Source organism: Marmota monax, unplaced genomic scaffold, assembly GCF_021218885.2.
Source record: "Marmota monax isolate L192 unplaced genomic scaffold, Marmota_monax_Labrador192_F-V1.1 WCK01_AAM20220418_F8-fsc00012, whole genome shotgun sequence".
NCBI classification, from domain to species: domain Eukaryota; kingdom Metazoa; phylum Chordata; class Mammalia; order Rodentia; family Sciuridae; genus Marmota; species Marmota monax.
The window spans coordinates 30,266,539-30,288,446 of NW_026695227.1; the positions used below are offsets into that span (position 1 = coordinate 30,266,539).

General features: G+C 37.7%; 1 protein-coding gene and 1 long non-coding RNA gene across 2 annotated transcripts; one reads left to right on the forward strand and one right to left on the reverse strand.

Annotated features, from left to right (window-relative positions):
* Window positions 1-246: 246 nt before the first annotated feature.
* Window positions 247-4,720, reverse strand: LOC124086940 (tubulin alpha-1A chain). Its single transcript, XM_046435437.2, has 4 exons — window positions 4,581-4,720; window positions 2,252-2,474; window positions 1,969-2,117; window positions 247-1,438 (listed from the first exon to the last, which is right to left on the reverse strand). Exons 1-4 carry the CDS (start codon window positions 4,581-4,583, stop codon window positions 458-460), a joined length of 1,356 nt encoding a protein of 451 aa, XP_046291393.1. The 5' UTR covers window positions 4,584-4,720; the 3' UTR covers window positions 247-457.
* On the forward strand, window positions 4,721-21,686 carry LOC124086942 (uncharacterized). The gene is made up of 2 exons (XR_006849973.2): window positions 4,721-4,844; window positions 21,348-21,686. It is a non-coding gene; the product is annotated as an uncharacterized LOC124086942 (long non-coding RNA).
* The last annotated feature ends 222 nt before the right edge of the window (window positions 21,687-21,908 follow it).

Below are 21,908 nucleotides of genomic sequence, written 5' to 3' on the forward strand. Positions count from 1 at the left end.
TCAGCTAGGTGCAGTGGTGCATGCCTATAAACTCAGAGGCTTGGGAGGTTGAGGCAGGAGGATCACAAGTTCAAAGCCAGCCTCAGTAACTTACTGAGGCCCTAAAAACTTAGTGAGACCCTGTCTCAAAATAAGAAATAGAAAGGGCTGGGAATGTAGCTCTGTGGTTTAGTCCCTCTGGGTTCAATTCCTGGTTAAAAAAAAAAAAAAATTCAGACACCCAAATAGAAAACACAAGACAACTCATTTAAGACAGGGAATACTTTATTCAAAACCCATCAGAGAAATGGACAGCCTGGGTCTGTGACAAAGCATTCATGTTTTAAAGCATAGGTCAGTAATTATATATGAGAGCATACAATGCTACATACAAATTAACTGATCAGACCAAAACTTTTCAATGTTCAAATCAGAATAAGCTTCCCTGTAAAAGCAGCACCTTTGTGACATTTTAACTTTAGTATTCCTCTCCTTCTTCCTCACCCTCTCCTTCAACAGAATCCACACCAACCTCTTCATAATCTTTCTCTAGGGCAGCCATGTCCTCACGGGCCTCAGAAAACTCTCCTTCCTCCATCCCCTCACCCACGTACCAGTGAACAAAGGCACGCTTGGCATACATCAGGTCAAACTTGTGATCCAGGCGAGCCCAGGCCTCAGCAATGGCTGTGGTGTTACTCAACATGCACACAGCACGCTGCACCTTGGCCAGGTCTCCACCAGGAACCACAGTGGGAGGCTGGTAATTAATGCCAACCTTGAAGCCAGTGGGGCACCAATCCACAAACTGGATAGTACGCTTGGTCTTGATGGTGGCAATGGCAGCATTGACATCTTTGGGGACCACATCACCACGGTACAACAGGCAGCAAGCCATGTATTTACCATGGCGGGGGTCACATTTTACCATCTGGTTGGCTGGCTCAAAGCAAGCATTGGTGATCTCTGCTACAGAAAGCTGTTCATGGTAGGCTTTCTCAGCAGAGATGACGGGGGCATATGTGGCCAGAGGGAAGTGGATGCGGGGATAGGGCACCAGGTTGGTCTGGAATTCTGTCAGGTCAACATTCAGGGCTCCATCAAATCTGAGGGAAGCAGTAATGGATGACACAATTTGACCTATCAGCCTATTCAGGTTAGTGTAGGTTGGGCGCTCAATGTCAAGGTTTCTGCGACAGATGTCATAGATGGCCTCATTATCTACCATGAAGGCACAATCAGAGTGCTCCAGGGTAGTGTGGGTGGTGAGGATGGAATTATAGGGCTCAACTACAGCTGTGGAAACCTGGGGGGCTGGGTAAATGGAGAACTCCAGCTTGGACTTCTTGCCATAATCAACAGAGAGACGTTCCATCAGCAGGGAGGTGAACCCAGAACCAGTTCCCCCACCAAAGCTGTGGAAAACCAAGAAGCCCTGAAGACCTGTGCACTGGTCAGCCTGTTAGAAAAGAAAAGAATAAAGAAAAGATAAATTTTTAATTTTTGTGCTATAATCATAGTAAATAAACTTTTATTTTAGATCTTATTTTGAAGAATGATTTTTATTTCTTTACCATACTAGAGATTGAATCCAGTGCCTTGCACATGCTAGGCAAGCGCATCTACCACTGAGCTACCTTCCCAGCCCCATTGACAAATGCTTTTTAAACAGTGTAAGGAATCTGGGGTGGTAGTTCAGTGATATAGCACTTGTTTGACATGTATAAGGCTTTGAACTTGACCCCCAGCACCATTAAAAAGAAAAAGAAAAAGAAAAGAAAAATGTAGACATTCTTCGAATTACTCAATATTTCTTAAATGAAAAACCTAAATATTTACAAAATGATGCTAAACAGTTCATGTTTTAATTGAATTTTTAAAAAAGGAATAATTTATCTAACCACTACATTTGTTTTTATAATAAACAGCATTGTTTCAAATGTCTTCCTTATGATCATTAATTTACTATATTATCAAGGATAAACATACCAGTTTACGAATTCGGTCCAAGACAAGGTCAATGATCTCCTTGCCAATGGTGTAGTGGCCTCGGGCATAGTTATTGGCAGCATCTTCCTTGCCTGTGATGAGCTGCTCAGGGTGAAAGAGCTGACGGTAGGTTCCAGTGCGAACTTCATCTGGAAAGGAAACCAGTCACTCCTCATTAATAACCTGCACAAGCCTGCTCAACTCTGGTGAGGGGATGGGAGGTAAGAAAGACAATATGTTTTATGTGATCAATGGAGAACCCAGGACAGATCCATCAACTCACCAATGACTGTGGGTTCCAGGTCTACAAACACTGCCCTGGGCACATGCTTGCCAGCGCCTGTCTCGCTAAAGAAGGTGTTGAAGGAGTCATCTCCTCCGCCAATGGTCTTGTCACTTGGCATCTGGCCATCAGGCTGAATGCCATGTTCAAGGCAGTAGAGCTCCCAGCAGGCATTGCCAATCTGGACACCAGCCTGGCCAACGTGGATGGAGATGCACTCACGCTATGAAAGAAAGAAAAATTATAAAATTAAGCTGTATTAGCATTTTGAATTTTCAGTAAATTAAAAAATTATTTCTAGTAATTTACAGGTATTTTTCAAATTTATTTGAGTCATATTCCTAATAAGAGAAAAATGGTTAATGAAAAGCACCTGCTACAAATGCTGCAAATATGTGTGGTCTGAATAATAATGTCACCTTGGCGCAATTTAGCACATAGTGCAAGCCCATTGTTCCTACAGCTATGGTTGAATGGAAGATTTTTTATGTTAAAAAATAGTCAAAGCACAAATTTTGTAAAATGAAATAAATTGCATTCAAATAGTAATTGGAATTCATTGCTTTCTTTTCCTTTAAGTAGAGATGAAGGTTTCTTCTAAATAGGACTTGGTATATTTCAACATGGACATCTGTACTACAGCTGAGGCTAGAAGCCACACCCTATGCAGTCTGTCTGCGGAATCGGAATCCATCAATATTAGGGGGTTAGAAGAAAGACAAGGTTGGCCTCCTGCACTGCTGCACTGCTGCATTGCTGTATTTGCTGTGCCTGGTGCTGGCCTGTACTCTTTGCTACATTATTTAACAGAACAGCTCTATTTCCAGCAACTGCTTACATGATCTCATTGTGCTGCTTTGCCAGTGTTCCTCCTCTGACCCAGCCTAGGACCGTGTTCCTGAATTGAAATGAATTAATAAAGATGCACTGGAACAAAAGACAGCTGGATGAAGTATAATTCTCCTTTGCAGCAATTTTTTTCTTTTTAAAAAAATTTCCCTGAATCTTTTCCACTGTAAAAAACTAAAAAATTATTAGTACTTTTAAGAAACCAGTTCCTAAGTTCACACAAGATGCTACCAAACAAAAGAAATTAAATTAAAGTCCGGTGAAAAGATAATGAAATATTTATTTAAAACAAAATAGTATTTCCATTCTGAGAATCCCTACCCTCCCCTTAACATTCATATTCTATAGAAACGTTCTCTATAATCTAAAGATTATAGCCCCTAAAGGGCTACAACTTTCATTGTCTATTCACTGACTTAAGGGGGCGGGGGAGCGGGGAAGGGCGTTTCCCTTAATCGGGACAACTGGGGTACCCCGGGCTTCACAAAGTGGGCTTTCTCTCTCCTCTATATCCATGCAGCCTCTACAGTTTAGGTCTCTGGATCTCTGTCTCTCTTTCTCAGGGCGGGTCATCCTCATTGTCAAGTGAATTTTTGCTCAAGAAAAAAACGTCATCTAAGTTTTAATAGTGAATTAAAATACCTTTTGAAGCCCACAGTTCCACAATGATGAAAGACTTTTATTATAATTCTTTCCTGACAGAAGAGGTTTAGTGAGGCGAACCCCGCCCAACGCCAGGGAAGCAAGAAACAAACAACTCCGCCCCTGCGCCACCTTGACACCGGCTGCCAAGGGCTCCAACAGAAAACTAAACCTTTTTTTAAAATTATTATTGTTTATTTTCCCGTTAATACATGGGCTTCTTTCTAAAATGCCAACAACCTGCGAGGAATCTTTTTGTACAAACCCAAGGCTCGGATTTGTCTTTTTTCCTGCCCCCTCAATCCCCTAGCTCCACACCACTCGCCAGCCCCGTTTGGTATGTGAAGGTTTTTTTTTTTTTTTTCTTTCTTCCTCTTTTTTTAGACTCCTCCTCCTCCTCCCCTCCCCGCTCTTGGGAGCGATATAAGAAAGAAAAGGGATTCTTGGAATTAAACGAATCCTGGCTCAGAAATGCAAGGGCCCAGTACAGGACACAACCACCGCCTTTTCCGGCCCCAGACCCTTCCCGCACTGCAGATGGGCTGCTTGTGGTCCCGTAGGGTTCTCGGGTAACAAAAACCCCTCGCGCCGCCTTTGCTCTTCCCCATGATTCTCCAGCGTCCTGGGCACATTTCTACCCGGGTTTCAGCTCCCGCACTGCGTCGGCAGCGGGGCTTAAGGATTTAGGGTAGAACAAAGCTAACTAAACCTCACACAGCGTAAGACTACCGGAACCCAAAGAGATTACAAAAGAAAAGGGCTTAAGGTTTTCCAAGAATATCCCAGGGTTCTGACTCCACCCACCGGCCAAAAAGAGCCGGAAAAAACACATTCTTACCATGGTTGCTGCTTCGCGGCTGCAGAGCAGATGGCGGAGAGGAGAGGAGAGGAGAGGAGAGGAGAGGTTGTTGCTTCTTACAGCGCGACTCTTAGGCGGTCGATGTAAGAGAACCTGCGGCGCAAAGGCGGATGCGGCTCCCTATATACAACTCGGTCACCATGGGGATGGGCCAGGGCCTTTTCCTGTTGGTCCAGACCCCTCAATCTGCCCAGAGAAGCCACGACAGGAGAGTGGTGATTGGTGCAAACGACATGGGATGAGGTAATCTCTCCCCCACCCCTTTTTCCCTAGCATCCATAGACTGTTTGCATCCTTCAGACAAAGAGACCGTGCAAAGGCAGTCAACCGAGCATCCATTATGGGGTGGGGTTGGGAAGGGGCGGAAAGGGAAGAAAGAAAACGGGTTGGATTTGAGGTTTTTTGTTTAAACCTTAAACTACAGTTAAAATCATCTATGTGTTTTCCCTACATTTGGTCACAGAATTTATGTTGAGATTAAATAATTATGGCAGTAATTTTACTGCCAGCCTTTCCTCATAGTATATTAAACTCCACTATATTTGGTTAGGATGAAAGATCTCAATTACTTTAAAAATAAAGACGAGAAGATGGGAGTGATGGTCAAAATGACTTGGGTGAATATGATTTTTTTTTTTTAGAAAGGATGCTGCATAGTCATTCAAAATGGTTTCTCAAGTTCAAATAATTTATTTTCAGATCTTTGCATGCACCAAATAGCTAAACAAAAGTGAAAAATGGAAAGAATATGATAATTAGAAAATGCAAATTGTTCTAATATGCAATAATAAGAGCTAATGTATATACAGTAAATAGTTTACCAGAGATATTCCTTAACCAGAACTCTATGTAATATATTTGTGTGGTGCATTGTCCCTATAAATGAATCATCTTTCCAGATATAGAATTGGGAAAATACAAGGAGAAGGAATTCAGTTCAGAAGCTAGTACTAGTTTTATTTCTGCATTACTCTCTTTTCTAGAAAATATCAAACAAAAACGTTCGATGCACCAAATTTTAAAGAGTTATATAACATATAAAGTAAAAGGAAGACTATTTTGTTATATTGTCTCCATCCACAGACTACTGTGTAACCTCAGCTCAGCTGCATTTCACTTTTATGCAGTTCCTATGTGAATTTGGTAAATAGCCTCTTCTGAGGTTGGGCTTCTGACTGTGGGAATTGTAGCTGCCTCACACCCTTGCTATTCAACTAGAGACTGCAATGGTTGCTCAATTGCCCCTTGGGACAAAAAGGCTTTGCTTTCACCCCTAGGAAATGGATTGCAGTAACATTCTTTTGCTATTTAGAAAGGCTCCATTATCAGCAAGGATGGGTTATGCAGAATAAGGCTCTGAACTGTGGACCACTTAACATCGCTGAAGAAATTTCAGAAGTAATGAGGTTTGTTTGACCACCAAAATTGAAAATTTGGATTTTGACCGACATTTTTCCTTTTGATTTTAACCAACATTTTCAGGGTCTGCAGCACTATTTACAATGCTCTGCAGAGCCCATTCATTCCCGTTTAGTTGGCAGGCAGTGCAGGGTGTGGGAGGGAGGGACTTGAGAAGACAGCTGCTGCAGGTTGTGGTGTGACAAAGGCAGCCATGGATTTTTCTAGCCTACCATCCCAGCTCAGGTTTGCTTGTTCAAATTTGCTGCAATCATTTTTTCTAGAAAAAATAAAACCCAATACACAATTTTTCTACTTCTTGGATATTACATGGGGAAAATAATCTCCATCCTCTCTAGCAAATAAAAGTATATTTCAGTAAAGAGGAAGATTAAGGATGATTTGAATGCTTCTTTCTAACTTATAAATACATTTAACAAAAATAATAATTAATTGCCCTATAGAGTGTAAGCATTAACAAGCAGATCATTTAAAATATTTCTTCACAATTTTCATAATGAAAAATCAGACAGTACTGGACCATGGTAAAGTGTAGGAATTTTTTTGGAAAGAGAAGCAGTCTTGAATGTAGTGTTCTTTATGATATAAAAGACTAAATAAGGAGTATTTCATTTATTTCCCCAATAGTGAGTTCTTTATTCATTTTACAGAGGATTAAATAAGAGGAGGGTTCATGCAATTGATTCTTTGTAATTCTATCTCAGAGCCATTCTGTTCCTTATGTAAATGAGGATTTTTTTCCTCCCCTTGGAAATAAGTAACAATAAGATCTAGGTCAGAAATAGACTATTTAAGCACTGATAATCCACAAATATATAAATGGAAGATCAAAGGAAATAACCAGTTTACCCAGTTTGTACTTTTTAGTCCTCATCTGATTTAATAGCATTCAAACTATGGAAAGTTAAAAAAAATTACTATTATCCTATTTTTATGACTAATTTCTTTAATTTATGTCATATACATACATGGGTATTATATTAACAGATTCATTCTGTAGACAGTAAAACATAAAATATTTTTATTTCATAAAATTTGTGGAATTTTAATTATTTATTTGCATGTCTATACCTTTCTTCCATTAAAATGTAAGTCCTACTTCCTGCTAAAATGCCTTGCATACATTAGCATTATTTATGGTTTTAGGCTTTTTTTTTTTTTTTTTTTTGGTATCAGGGATTGAACGGGGTCATTCAACCACTGAGTCACATCCCCAGTCCTTTTTATTTATTATTTTGAGATAGGGTCTCATTAAGTTGCTTAGGGCCTCACTAAATTGCTGAAGCTGGCCTCAAATTTGAGATTCTCCTTCCTTAACCTCTCAAATTGCTGGGATTACAGGCCTATACTAACATGCCCACCAATGTTTGTTGAATTAAACATTTTCATGGCTAGTAATTTAAGGGTATTTAATAAAGTATTTTACTGTGTATATGTAACAAGCATTTACTGCATTTCTGTAGTGAGCCCAGGGCCATCTTCACTAGTGGGAAACTCAGAGGTAGTAGCATGGTCTCTTTTTTGTTTGTTTGTTTGTTTTGTTTTGTTTTTTGGTGTTTCTGTTGATTTTCAGTACTAGGGAATAAACCCAGGGTTACTTTCTTACTGAGCTACATCCTCAGTCTTTTTTATTTTTTATTTTAAAACAGGGTCTCTCTACGTTGTCAAGGCTGGCCTCAAACTTGTGATTCTCCTGTGTCATGTTCCTGAATTATAGGCATGTGCCACCACACTAGGTGCTTGGTCTCTTTTCTTTATAATCTTCTGAACTAGGGAAAGAATTAAGAATATACATTTATGTAGATTTGAGAATAAGGTGTTTGTAAGTGTATGAAGAGGGACCTTGTCAGATTCATTACATGACCCCACATATCATAACTTACATAGGAAGCAAGAGACTTGCTTTACTTATTCACCTCTTATTCATCTCTAAACCCATTTCCATCTTGATACTACTCCTACCACTCCTTGAAACTAAAATCCTTCAATGTTTGTTGCTAAATTCACTGTATACTTTTTAGTTCTTGTTAACTCGTGATAACCTTTGTCACAGTCCACTAGTTTCTTTTTCTTGAGACAGTTTCTTCCCTTGACCTCAAAAACTTTCTGGGCATGCTGACATGCACCTGTAATCCTAGTGATTCCAGAGGCTGAAGCAGGAGGATAGCAAGTTCAAGGCTAGCCTCAGAAATTTAGCAAGACTCTGTTCTCAAAATGAAAAATAAAGGGTCTGGGGATGTGGCTCAAGCCTTAACGGGGTCGCCTGGCACGTGCGGGGGGTTGGATTCAATTCTCAGCACCACGTAAAAATAAAATAAAGATGTGTCCACCGAAAACTGAAAAATAAATATTAAAAAAATTATCTCTCTCTTTTTTTTTTTCTCTCTCTCTCTTAAAAAAAAAAAAAGAAAAATAAAAAGGGCTGAGGATGGGCTGGGATTGTGGCTCAGTGGCAGAGCGCTCACCTAACATGTGGGAGGTGCTGGGTTTGATCCTCAGCACCACATTAAATAAATAAATAAATAAAATACAATTACAACTAAAAAAATAAAATAAAAAGGGATAAGGATATTCAATCCCCAGCACCACAAAAGAAAACCTATATGTGTATGCCTGTAATCCCAGCTACTCAGGAGGATGAGGCAGGAGGATCACAAGTTTGAGACCAGCTTGGGCAATCTAGTGAGACCCTGTCTTAAAATATAAAAAGGTGGGTCTGGGGATGTGGCTCAAGCGGTAGCGCGCTCACCTGGCATGCGGGCGGCCCGGGTTCGATCCTCAGCACCACATACAAAGATGTTCTGTCCGCCGAAAACTAAAAGAAATAAATATTAAAAAAAAAAAAAAAAAAAAAAAAAAAAAATATATATATATATATATATATATATATATATATATATAAAGGGCTGGGAATATATAGCTCACTAGTAGGGCCTAGCATGCACGAGGCCCTAAGTTTAATCTACTACTTCACAAAAACAAAACAAAATCTGTGTTCTGGGTTTTCCTCCCACATTTTGTTTCTAGTCAGTCTCTGTTCGTTCTCCCTCCTTTCCCTAATCTTCAAATGTTCAAATTCTTCAAGGTTCAGACCTTTACTTCATTTTGTGGTACTATATACATGATCTCGTCCATTCTTAGTGGCTAGCAAGCACATCCATTCCCAAGCTCAAAATCCTTTTTATATGCTATTACTTGATATCTTTTCTTAGCTCCAGATCATATGGTAAATTCTTTGGACTTTTAAAATTATTATTTATTTACCATGCTAGGGATAGGACCCAGAGTCTCATGAATGCTAAGCAAGTGCTCCATCACTGAGCTATAACCCCAGACCCTGACAAAGTATTTTGAACTTTGTTCTAAAGGAGTTTGAGCATGAATCCATAAAATGTGAAGCCTTTACATTCTAATAGAAAAGAATGGAAAATTTGTGGGAAAAAAAAGCATTTTTGTAAAATTAATCTGACAAATGTATGGAGTAGGGGAAAAGGCTGGAGACAAAGAGACCATAAGGAGGTTATTGCAATAATCGAAGCAAAAGGCCTCAGATCATCATTACTTACAGTGAAAATGGATATAAAAGGACAATAGAAAATGCTATTCAAAGGAAGTACGCTATGGTGACTGGTTGGACATGTGGCAAAGAAGTAGGAGTCAAAATTAACCCTTAAAGTTTTTAGCCTAGAACACTATAAGAATGACACGGTAAACGTGCTGCTGATAGAACAATGGAAGTTGAAAAGGGATGCGAGTCTGAGCAGGAAATGTGTTTGTGTATGTATTGAGAGAAGGGTGTTGAGGGCATGACAATTCAGTCTTATGTTCTTTAATAAGCTGAATGTTATACCATTTGAAGTCATAGAGGGGTTAAAGCCAGAAGGCTTGGAAGCCACTGAGAATCTGAAATTGGCACTGTTCAACAAAAGATCAGGACTGGAGGGTTGGAAATGTGTATTTGGAGTTTAAATGACAATTGCATTGTTCTAATTAATGCTGGTGATATGTTATAAAAAATAGATTTTTTCCAAATGTAATCCAAAATTTCAGTTTATGCCACTGAATGGGAAAGAGATAGATTCAGGGAATATTTAGGATGTTGATTTACCAGATTTAGGAACGAATTTAATTAAAAATTTTATTTATTAAAAATTTTAATAGGGCTGGGGATGTGGCTCAAGCGGTAGCGCGATCACCTGGCATGCGTGCTGCCCGGGTTCGATCCTCTGCACCACATACAAACAAAGATGTTCTGTCTGCCGAAAACTAAAATAAATAAATAAATATTTTTTAAAAATTTAATAAATATTAAAAATATTTATTAAAAATATAATATATATATATATATATATTAAAAATAGAGGCTGGGTAAAGTTCAGTGGTAGGGTACATGCTTAACATGCTCATAGCCTTGGGTTCAAACTCTAGCACCAAAATAATGACAATGATGATAATAAAAACAGTAAAGGACTGCAAAAAAAGAAGTGTCAGAAAAGGAAATGAAGGAGGAGGTAAAGCAGCAGATGTTGATATTACAGAAACAAAGGCGAATGTCAACAAAGAGGGCTGTGGCGGGGAATGTATTTCAGCATCAGAATGTGTGCTTAGCATGTTCAAGGTCAATCCCCAGCAAGAGGTGAATATATTGAATACTGCAGATTTCATACTGGATTGGATACTCCAAATTCCAATGCTAAAATACTTATTTTTAAATAAGGACAGAAGAGTGTTCATTAGATTTAGCAACAAGGAAATCAGTAAAGGAAATAGCAAGGACTTGGCATGAAAGATATAAAAAATGTATACGGTCTCATAGTTGTTCAAGACCCAAAGATAGAAACTGTTATTACAGGGGCTGGGATGTGGCTCAAGCGGTAGCGCGCTCGCCTGGCATGCGTGCGGCCCGGGTTCGATCCTCAGCACCACATACAAACAAAGATGTTGTGTCCGCCAAATACTAAAAAATAAATATTGAAAAGTTAAAAAAAAAAAAAAAAAAAAAAAAAAACTTGCCTTTAAAAAAAAAAAAAAAGAAAAGAAACTGTTATTACAATACAGTATGTTGAGGCAGCAGTTGTGGCTCAGTGGTAGAGCCTTGCCTGGCATGTGTGAGGCCCTGAGTTCGATCCCCAGCACCATATATAAATAAATAAATAAAATAAGAAAGATCCATTGACAATTAAAAAATATTTTTTAAAAATACAGTATTTTGAATGTAGTAAGATAGAGATCAGAGCAGGATCGACCAAACACAAAGGCAGGCTGGTTGCCTGGTTTTTGAAATGCTGTGGATTTACATTTCCCAACTTCATTCCACCGTGGTGCCCACTGTCTCATCATTGCCTCTGAGTCCTTTGTGAAATGACCATTTGTGTTAATCTCACACCCACTTCCTGATGCATGTTTAAGTGCTAGTTATCCCTTAAAATTCTCTAACAAAATATATCTCAAACTCTAAATTAAACAAGGGAATGAACATGATTATTCTAACACAATGAATTTACATTTACCTTCAATTCAGGGTCCAGTAACAATAAATGTATTGAGTGAACTGGCTTTCACTATGTGTGCCCTTAAAAGACTCTCTACTGAATTCACCTTGGCCAAATTCCAATGCTAAAAATCTAGAATTAAGAATTTTATTTCAAGCTTAGCATGTTTTGTTTTTTCCCTCAAACCCTGGTCAACACAATAAAATATTACTATTTTTTTTTTCATTTTAGGATTATCTAGCCAGGCATGATGGCTCACGCCTATAATCCCAGCAGCTCAGGAGGCCAAGACAGGAGGATTGAGAGTTCAAAGTCAACCTCAGCAATAGCTAAGCAACTCAGTGAGACTCTGCTTCTGAATAAAATACAAAATAGGGCTGGGGGCTGTGGCTGTGGCTCAGAGGTAGCACACTTGCGTGGCATGTGTAAGGCACTGGGTTCGATTCTCAGCACCACATATAAATAAATAAAATAAAGGTCTATCAACAACATATATATATATATATATATATATATATATATATATATATATTAAAAATAAAAATAGGGCTGGGGATGTGGCTCAGTGGTCGAGTGCCCCAGAGTTCAATCCTTGGTACCTCTCCACAAAAAAGAATTATCTATAGTCATTCTGGTTACTGAGCTTTATCTATTTAGGGAAGGATTTTTATGTGTATAACAGAAATAAATATTAGTGAGGAGCTGGGGTTGTGGCTCAATGATGGAACACTTGCCTAACATCTTCAGCACCACATTAAAAAAATAAATAAATAATAAAGCTACTGTGTTCAAATAAAAATATTTTTAAAAAAGAAATAGTAAATAAATTTCTATTTGAGAAATAAGACAAAAAATTAAATAACACAATATATACCTGTACTCTGTAGTATAAAAATGTATCTCCCACATTGTAATATAATGCTTTGAAGTCACTCATGAATGTTTAGTCATTTACTGCACTACTCTTTTTAACAAAACATTTATGAGCTAAAATACACATTTTAATTTATAATGTTGTTCTGGTACATTGGGATAGTGGTTTACCCAAGCTTACTGATGAAATCTGACATTGAGAAAGTGAACAAAACTTAAACAGGCTCAAAGACATTCTGAGAAGAGAACAAAAAGGAAATGGAGAAGACAATAATATCAGTTTTAATGAAACAGCTTATAATATGGTTACATTTCATTGACCCAAATTACACACACTTACAAGAATGCACATTGAACCACCTCTGTCCAGGCCCTTTCCTTTCCTGAAGCAGATGGAAATTAGGTGGCAGATTGGGAAGGTTGCCATGGTGCACTGGCTGCAGAGATTTAATAGTAATCAAAAGAAGCTCCAGAGTCCCCTCCCCCAACCATCCAAATGCAGGTTTCTCTCTTTTCTTTCAAATCCTTGTCTTAATTAATTCCATCTTGTAGATGAACCTGGGTGAGATTGACTTACCAGTGAACAAAAAAACATTTAATGTTTGCAAAAGTGTTTATTGATGCATTAAGCTTGACTTAAAACAATATATAGCTAAACACATAAAAAACAGAATTCATTTTTTAAATGTCTTATACAACAATCCTCCATATTCAAGATTTATATTTGATACTGGTTTTATTCCCTGGATGACTTGTAGACATCTCAAATTAAATAAATCTAAAGAGAATTAGGGTCACCCCCCCATTACTCTCCTCAGCATTTTATATTTATATTTTCTATTCTCAGTATCAGTTTGTTATCATCATCTTGCTGGCCTATTATAAGTACTTTATGTATGTTAATTCATATGTTAATTCCATTGGTCACTAAATTCTGCCATTTATATTTCAGAATTATCTTAATAAGCATTTGCAGAATGAAAAAATAAGAAATCTAAAGCTTGACCATTTTTTTAGCCAAAGGACCTAATACAAGGGGAAGATGTAGCAGAATATTTAGTACTCAGTCTTTGAGGTTTATCTTTAAGCATTACATGTATTAATCTAAGTTCAAAATGGAAGATGCCCCTCTGAAACATGTTGGAATGATTCTGTAGGTCAGTATATACTAGCTAAAGTAATTGTAGTAATAGTTAAAAATACAGATTTCTAGCTGGGGAACAGTGGCACCCATCTGTAATCCAAGTTACTTCAGAGACTGAGACAGAGAATTTTTTCAACCCAGGAGTTCAAGACCAGCCTGGGTAACATAGAGAAATCACTGTCTCAAAAACAAATAAATAAATAGGGTTAGGAATGTAGCTAAGTGGTAGAGTGCTTTGCTAGCATGTGTGAAACCTTGCAGAAGAAAAAGACTGCAGGTTTTTCCTTTCTTCCCTTCACCTGTTTATATGCACAACAATTTGTTATTCTTTTTTTTGGTAGTACTGGAGATTGAACTGATGCAGATTCATCCTCAACTCTTTTAGTTAATATATTTATTTTTAAAATTTGAAACAGTGTCTCAATAAATTGTCCAGGCTGTCCTGAAGCTCGTGATCCTCCTGCCTCAGCTTCCTGAATAGGTGAAATTACAGGCCTGTGCCACTGTGCCTGGCTACAGTCTGTTATTCTATATACAGTTTATAAGAGCTATGGGGTTTGCTCAAGATAACACGGCCTGAAATAAGTCCCCTCTTTTGTGGGATTGTCTCTGGATATAGTAATTTTTTTTAAAGCGAGAGTGAGAGAGGGAGAGAGAGAGAGAATTTTAATATTTATTTTTTTAGTTATCGGCGGACACAATATCTTTGTTTTGTATGTGGTGCTGAGGATCGAACCCGGGCCGCACGCATGCCAGGCGAGCGCACTACCGCTTGAGCCACATCCCCAGCCCTGGATATAGTAAATTTTAATAAATAAATCCACTCTTAATCTTTTAAAAATGATTTCAGTGTTTTTAGATGTGTAAGAGAGATTACACCCTCCCCCTCATGTTACTAAGCAACCTATCATTCAGTTGCTAGGAGACAGACTAGCAAGGTGGGGGGTACTTTGGTTTCCAGTTATCTCCTTCACATAGTGTGAATATATCCTAGAGACTTTTACAGCTTTAAAGAAGAGAAAAAAATGTTAATAGTATATAGAAAGGATAGAGAGCCAGAGGTTGGGAATAAGGGAATAAAATAAGGAAAATAGCAAGGTATTTGAAAAGAGTATGGGAGTTTGGCAGGGAAAAAGCTATTATGCAATTTCCTGAATGAGTCACAGAAAAAACTTAAATTGCTAGTGCTGAATTTCATATTCTGTATGCTTCTACCTTTTCTAAAAACAAATCAAATTGGAGAGGAAGATCCTTCAGCATTCACAAATATATCCAGAAGTGTGGAAATCAATAGTAACTCCAATAGAAGACGGCAATTACAAACAAGGCACACATTTAAAATTCCGAAGACAGATATACAACACTATTTCCTTCCATTTTCTCCTTAAAATAGAAAAAAAGTAGCAGTTCTGAGGGAAGTTAGAATGTAAGTATTCAAATTTAGAAGCAACATGGTCATATAGGCTATCTTCTATGCTGTACCTGTAAAATTCTGGGATATCTTACATAAAAAACCCGATTCCGGGTTTTGTTGTGTGCATGTGAAAGGCTGAGTCTTTGTGTCTTTGTGTGTCTGTGGTATTTACTACTTCTAGCAACCAGGAAACTCCCCAGTGATTGTTGCTAGGTCCTCATAGACCTATTTGCCTGAAACCTTAAGTTAGTACCAGAACACCAGAGATAAAAATTGTTGCAAAAAATCCCACTCCTGGGGGCTGGGGTTGTGGCTCATTGGTAGAATGCTAACCTAGCATGAATGAGGCACTGAGTTCGATCCTTAGCACCACATAAAAACAAAATAATATGTCCACCTAAAACTGAAAAAATACATAAATAAAAAAATATTTTTTAAAAATCCCACTCCTGTTATCCCCACTGGTTTTACAGCAAGCAGTCCATTTTGTGCTCAGTTGAGAATCAGTGTAAAATGGAAGCTTCACACAAAGAATTTATCCTCAGCTTCTTTGTGAACTTCAGTTCTCCAGTGTAAAACACTGAGAGGATATCAGGGAACAGTTTAATTGAAATAGGAAAATAAGTTGTATATTCTGGTGTTTCCAGCTTTAACTAAACGTATAATAAAGAATCTGAGAGGCTGGGGTTATAGCTCAGGGGTAGAGCACTTGCCTAGCATGGGTGAGGCACTGGGTTCAATCCTCAGCACCATATAAAAAGTAAATAAATAAAATAAAGTTATAAAAAAAAAAGAATCTGAGCCTGGCATGGTGGTGCACACCTACAATCCCAGTGACTCGGGAGGCTGAGTTAGGAGGATCATCAGTTTGAGGCCAACCTGGGCAACTTAGTGAGATCCTGTATAAAATTTTTAAAAAATGAAAAGGGCTGGGGATGTAGCGCAGTGGATTCAATCCCCAGTATGGAGGATGGCAGGGGGAGGGGGAGAATCTAAAGCCAAGAGCACAAATAGGAAAGATTTTATCAGACTTAGGTGACTTCCAGTTCAGGCAGTGTGGTCCTCAACATTTGCTGACACCTTGAGATCACCTTAAATGTACACTAAGACAAAGGTACAACTGATGGTACTATTTCCATAATAGGATTCCCGAAGATTCTAGTTAAAGATCCATATCATCATCCTCCTCAGAAATAACTGACATTATCTTTCAAAATTAGACATCTTGGCTCTTAGATTAACTCCACAAATCAATACAACCCACTTACTCAAGCCATCCTGTACAAACACAGAATTATGTTTCTGCATGTCTCCTCCCCAGAAATAGATGGTTACAACTCTGAACTTGGAAACAATTACAAATCTGAGCTCAGATTTAGAAAAGATTAATATTGGGATAACATAAACATATACTTATGTCTGGCGCCTAGACTCCAAAAGAAAGTCTGATTGTTCTGAATATTAGGAATACCTAATGAAGGTTAAGTACTTAAGATTTATTATCTAATTTAATTCTCAAAATAATTCTAGGAGATAGGTACAGTTGTATTCACTATTTTCCTCAGTTGAGGAAACAGGTTCAGAGAAGTTAAATAATATGCCCAAAGTCTCTTACAACTAATAAATGGCAAAGCAAACATTTAAACCTGCTTCTGTCTGGCTTCAGTTTTTAACTCTCAACAATTATTCTGTTTTGTTTAAGGAAGAATGTTTTCAATATGAAAATATATTGTGTAGTACAATATTGTATCAAGGTGAAGAGCACAGGCTGTGGAATCCCTCTATTACTTTATAGGATGGGATGGTGCCAAAATGTCTGCTTAGTCTAAGGTTGGCCTTCCAAAGAACCCTACCAGGATAATCCTTTACAGTCCAAAAATTCTACCTCCCTGGATTTCCTCAAATCTAGGTTATTCAATCTGGAATAACACCCTGTGGGATCTATAGATGGATGGCTCCTACTGGGCTCAGAAATCCTAGTTCATAACGCCTGTTTATCCCAGTGGCTCAGGAGGCTAAGACAGGAGGATTGCGAGTTCAAAGCCATCCTCAGCAAAAGAGAGGCACTAAGCAACTCGGTGAAACCCTGCCTCTATACAAAATACAAAATAGGGCTAGGGATGTGGCTCAGTGGTCAAGTACCCCGAGTTTAATCCCATGTACCCTGCCCCCCCCAAAAAAAAAGAAATCCTAGTTTAGTCAACCTGATAGGTTTTGGGTTTTTTTTTTTTAGACAGTTATTTGCCCCTGGAGTCACCCTGCATTCATCTCCTCTCCTCTCCTCCTTTCTTTATTGAATAAGAACAAGAGATCATTTGGGGGAAGGAGTGACCATGTGGTCTAAATTATAATTTAGAAAGAATATTTTTTAAAAAGATTAGTCTGAAGGACTACAGTGTTTTACATTAACCAGAGCTTAGTTCAGTGTCTGAGAGCCACACTGAATCAAAATCTTCATTTCAGAATAAAATCCTTGCATTTCCTTTGCATGATTAAAAAGTTCATTTAGTTGATATATTTAGAACAAAGACAGATTTAATTTTTTAATTTTCTGGAAGTACTGGAGATTGAACCAAGGGCTTTGTACACTGAGCTATATCGCCAACCCTTTTTATTTTTATATTTTGTGACAAGATCTCATTACATTGCCCAGTTTGGCCTTGAACTTATGATCCTCCTGCCTCTGCCTCCTTCCTGAGTAGTTGATATATATATAATTTTTAAAAAAACTTTTCTTATTGGGGCTGGGACTGGGGCTCAGTGGTAGCACACTTGCCTGGCATGTGTGAGACACTGGGTTCAATTCTCAGCACCACTGTATAAATAAAAAATAAAATAAATAAGGGTCTATCAACAACTAAAAAAATTTAAATTAAAAAAAAATACTTTTTGGGCCGGGGTTGTGGCTCAGTGGTAGAGCACTTGCCTAGCATGCATGAGACACTGGGTTCAATTCTCAGCACCACATATAAATAAATAAATAAAATAAAGGTCCATTAAAATCTAATGAAAATATTTTTTAAAAATACTTTTCTTCTTACATGCACACTGGGCAGAAAACAGGAAATAGTCACATACAGGTAATTAATGCTAGAGCTTGATTGTAAGTTATATATATATATATATATATATATATATATATATATACACACATATGTGTGTATATATACATATATATTTACTTGAAGATGGACACAGTATATTTATTTTTTTTTATGATGTGCTGAGGATTGAAGCCAGTACCTTATGTGTAACAGACAAGTACTCTACCACAGAGCGACAATCCCTGCCCTGATTGTGTTTTTGAGAACCAACCTTATGTACCTATTCCCAATTCTATGTTCAGTGACATCACATTGGTGTCTTGAATTTGACCATGATGGAAATTTGCACCATGGAAATTCATAAATGCTACAAATCAAGCCTCTGTTCCCCTCCCTTTCTCATTGCTACTTGTTAATCACTTGTTAGAAAATCACTAGGAGAGGGGTTCTTAAAAAATGGTGTGTTGTGGCTGGGGCTGCAGCTCAGTGGTAAAGTGCTTGCCTCTTATGTGTGGGGCACTAGGTTCGATCCTCAGCACCACATAAAAATAAATAAAGATAGTGTATGTTCATCTACAACTAAATAAATATATTTTTTAAAAAGTGTGTCAACAGTATAACTTCAGTGAAAAGTCATCTATCTTTGTGTCACTTGGCATCATATTGCTGGACTTTGTATATCATATAAATGAAGGAAGTCATTTGCTTAGTGAAGTGTGCTAATACAAGTATTATTAAGCAAGGAAGTAAACATAAACCTTCAAGCACCAGCCTTAATAAAAATTGTGTTCACCATTTAACACAGAACAAGCTGTAATATGATACAGGTCTTCTCAGAAGGTTTTCTATATCTGGGAGTGTCTTACCAGAGAAGATACAATGTAGGTTGCAGGGTGTTTTAGTCAATTTTTCCTCCACTGAGACCAATAGGCCTGACAAGAACAATGTTAAAGGAGAAAAAAAATATTTGGTGCTCATGGTTTCAGAGGTTTCAGTCCACAGTCAGCTCCATTGCTCTGGGCCTGAGGTGAGGCCAAACATCATGGCAGAAGAGTGTGTTGGAGGAAAGCAGGTCAGGTCATGGCCACTAGGAAGCAGAGAGTGAGTGATCTCCTTTCACCAGAGACAAAATATATATACCCAAAAGGCATACCCAGTGCTCCTACTCCTCCAGCCACTCCCTACCTGCCCACAGTTACCATCCAGTTAATCCATCAAGTATATTAATGAACTGATCAGGTTAAGACTCATAATTCAACATTTCACCTCTAAACTTTCTTGCATTTTCTCATACATGACCTTGTGGGGAACACCTCATGCCTAAATCATAACACAGGGACAGCACATGTTTCTCATTAAAGTATCTATGGGTAGCATTTGGATTCTGGGATATCAGCTAAAGAATCTTTATTAACAATCAATTGGCTTTGTCTCTGCATATGAGAAGTCTTATGATTTGACTTCGAATGGTAATTATTTGAAAAATGGTATTTAAAAATTCTGACTCCTATAGCTAAATGATTTGAAGATATCTATGAAAATAGTTAACATTGGGGCTGGGGCTGGGGCTGGGGCTGGGGCTCAGTGGTAGAGCACTTGCTCGCATGTGCAAGGCCCCGGGTTCGATCCTCAGCACCTCATAAAAATGAATAAATAAATAAATAAATAAATAAATAAAAAGTTATAAAAAAAAAAAAGTAAAAGTAAAATGTCTGTTAAAAAAGGGAAAATAGTTAACATTTCTTAAGTTATTACTATATGTCAGTCTTTGTTCTAAGCATTTTAATTGTATTAACTCATTTATTCTTCACTACGACTCTTAGAAGTACATATCAAGATGTACATTTAGTTAGCGTCTAGTGATTTTTTTTAAAAAAGAAAATATAGTACCACTAATTCAGTGTTTTCCCAATGCTTTTGACTAGTAATGTTGACTAGTATAGTGCCTTATTGTTTACAAAGAGTTTCACATCTATTACCTTATTTAATCTATACAACTATGTGGAATAGATATTGTCACATAAGACAGAAACCCACAAAAGTTCTTGATTTGAATATATCTAAACTTAGGATTCATACTCTTTCCACTATTTCAGAGATATTTTCAGCAATAATCTATAATCATTTAATGAAATTTACCTACTAATATTTCCTAACATGGAATATGGAATGGAAAGGAACAGAGATGAAAGATGAGTTAATGCTTAAAAAGAAATGGGATCAGGCGCTCCTTTTAATCCCAGTGGTTTGGGAGACTGAAGCAAGAAGATTGAAAGTTCAAAGCCAGCCTCGGCAATTTACTGAGGCTCTAAGCTATTTAGCAGAGACCTGTCTCTAAATTAAAAATTAAAAATTTTTTTATTTTTTATTTATTTTTTATTTGACTCAGTGGTTAAGCACACCTGGGTTCAATCCTTGGTACCAAATAATAATTATAATAATAACAACAACAACAACGACGATTACTGGGGTGTGCCCTCAGTGGTACAGGGCTTCTGAGTTCAATCCTCAGTGTCATAAAATAAATCAATAAGTAAATAATTAGGGAAATTTAAACATAGACCAAAGAATTGTTGTTAATTTATTAGATGTGATAATGATGTAGATGTTATGTAAAAAAAATGTTCATGATTATTAACAATAAATACTGAAGTATGTAGGCTGCACTGTGATGCAAAGGGTACATACCTGTAATTTTGGCTACTAGGAAAGCTAAGGCAGAAGAATTCCAAGTTTGAGAGCAGCTTGTGCAACTTAGCAAGACTTACCTCAAAATAAAAATAAAAAGGGCTGGGGTTGTAGCTCAGTGGTAGATCCCTCCTGGGTTCAATCCCCAATACATACATACATACATACATACATAAAATTGAAGCATATAGTGCTGAAATAACATAAAATATGATTTGAAATAACAAAAAGAGAGGCAAGCTGGGCCTGGTAGCACATGCCTGTAATCCCAGTGGCCCAGGGGGGCAAGGCAAGAGGACCACAAGTTCAAAACCAGCCTCAGCAACTTATCAAGGTCCCGAAGCAAGACCCTTTCTCTAAATAAAATATTAAAAAAGGGCTGGGGATATTGCTCAGTGATTAAGCACCACTGGGTTTAATCCGTGTTACAGAGAGAGAGAGAGAGAGAGAGAGAAATGAATCAATGTTGCAAATTTTTGGTAATTGGTGAATCTAGATGATGAGTATATGAGGGTTAACTGTATTATTTTACTTTTGAGGGTTTCTGAATGTCTGCATAAAATTTTTTGAAAACCAAGTTACAGAAGACATATAACGAGCCTCCATTTTTCCACAATTCAAAGCTAGCATCATAGACACTTTGATTCACTGTCTATATCTCTTTTTACTCAGGGACTTGCTGCCTGGCTGCTGAAGTGCTTCTGGCAGATGTTTTCAGCTGTCAGCCCCTTCAGAGACTGCCTAAGCTGCAAAGAACTGCATTGGGCAAGCAATCACCAAGTTCAGTCACTGATTTATGTGGTTGTATAAAGGCCTATCCATCTTGGCCCAACTTGACACAACTCTGAAGGACCACTGTTGCTTCAGATTCCCTGTGGGGTCAGCTAAAGTAGTTGTTGGGCCTGCGTCACATAACTTTCCCTCTGCCTATGTTCTGTGTCCTTTTCCTTCTTCCCCGAGATATTGATCCTAAGGATACGCCTTAATAAATACTGTATATGCTGAACTCCATTTTACTGTCTGCTTTTCTGAGAACCTTATTTTTTCTTTTTTTAATCAAAATATTGAGAATCCTATTTGTGACAATCTTATGGTTTGAATTGTTTCCTTTAAAATTCATATGTTGAAATCCTTACCCTCAATAGCTCAAGTGTGACCTTATCTGGAGACAAGAGTTTTTACAGAAGGAATCAAGTTAAAATGAAGTCATTGAAGTGAACACTAATTCAATAT

Coding starts and splice junctions, on each gene's coding strand:
- LOC124086940 (XM_046435437.2), bottom strand. Junction 2,118..2,251: donor CCTGGAACCCACAGTCATTG/GTGAGTTGATGG, acceptor TTTCCTTTCCAG/ATGAAGTTCGCACTGGAACC. Junction 1,439..1,968: donor TGGACCGAATTCGTAAACTG/GTATGTTTATCC, acceptor CTTTTCTAACAG/GCTGACCAGTGCACAGGTCT.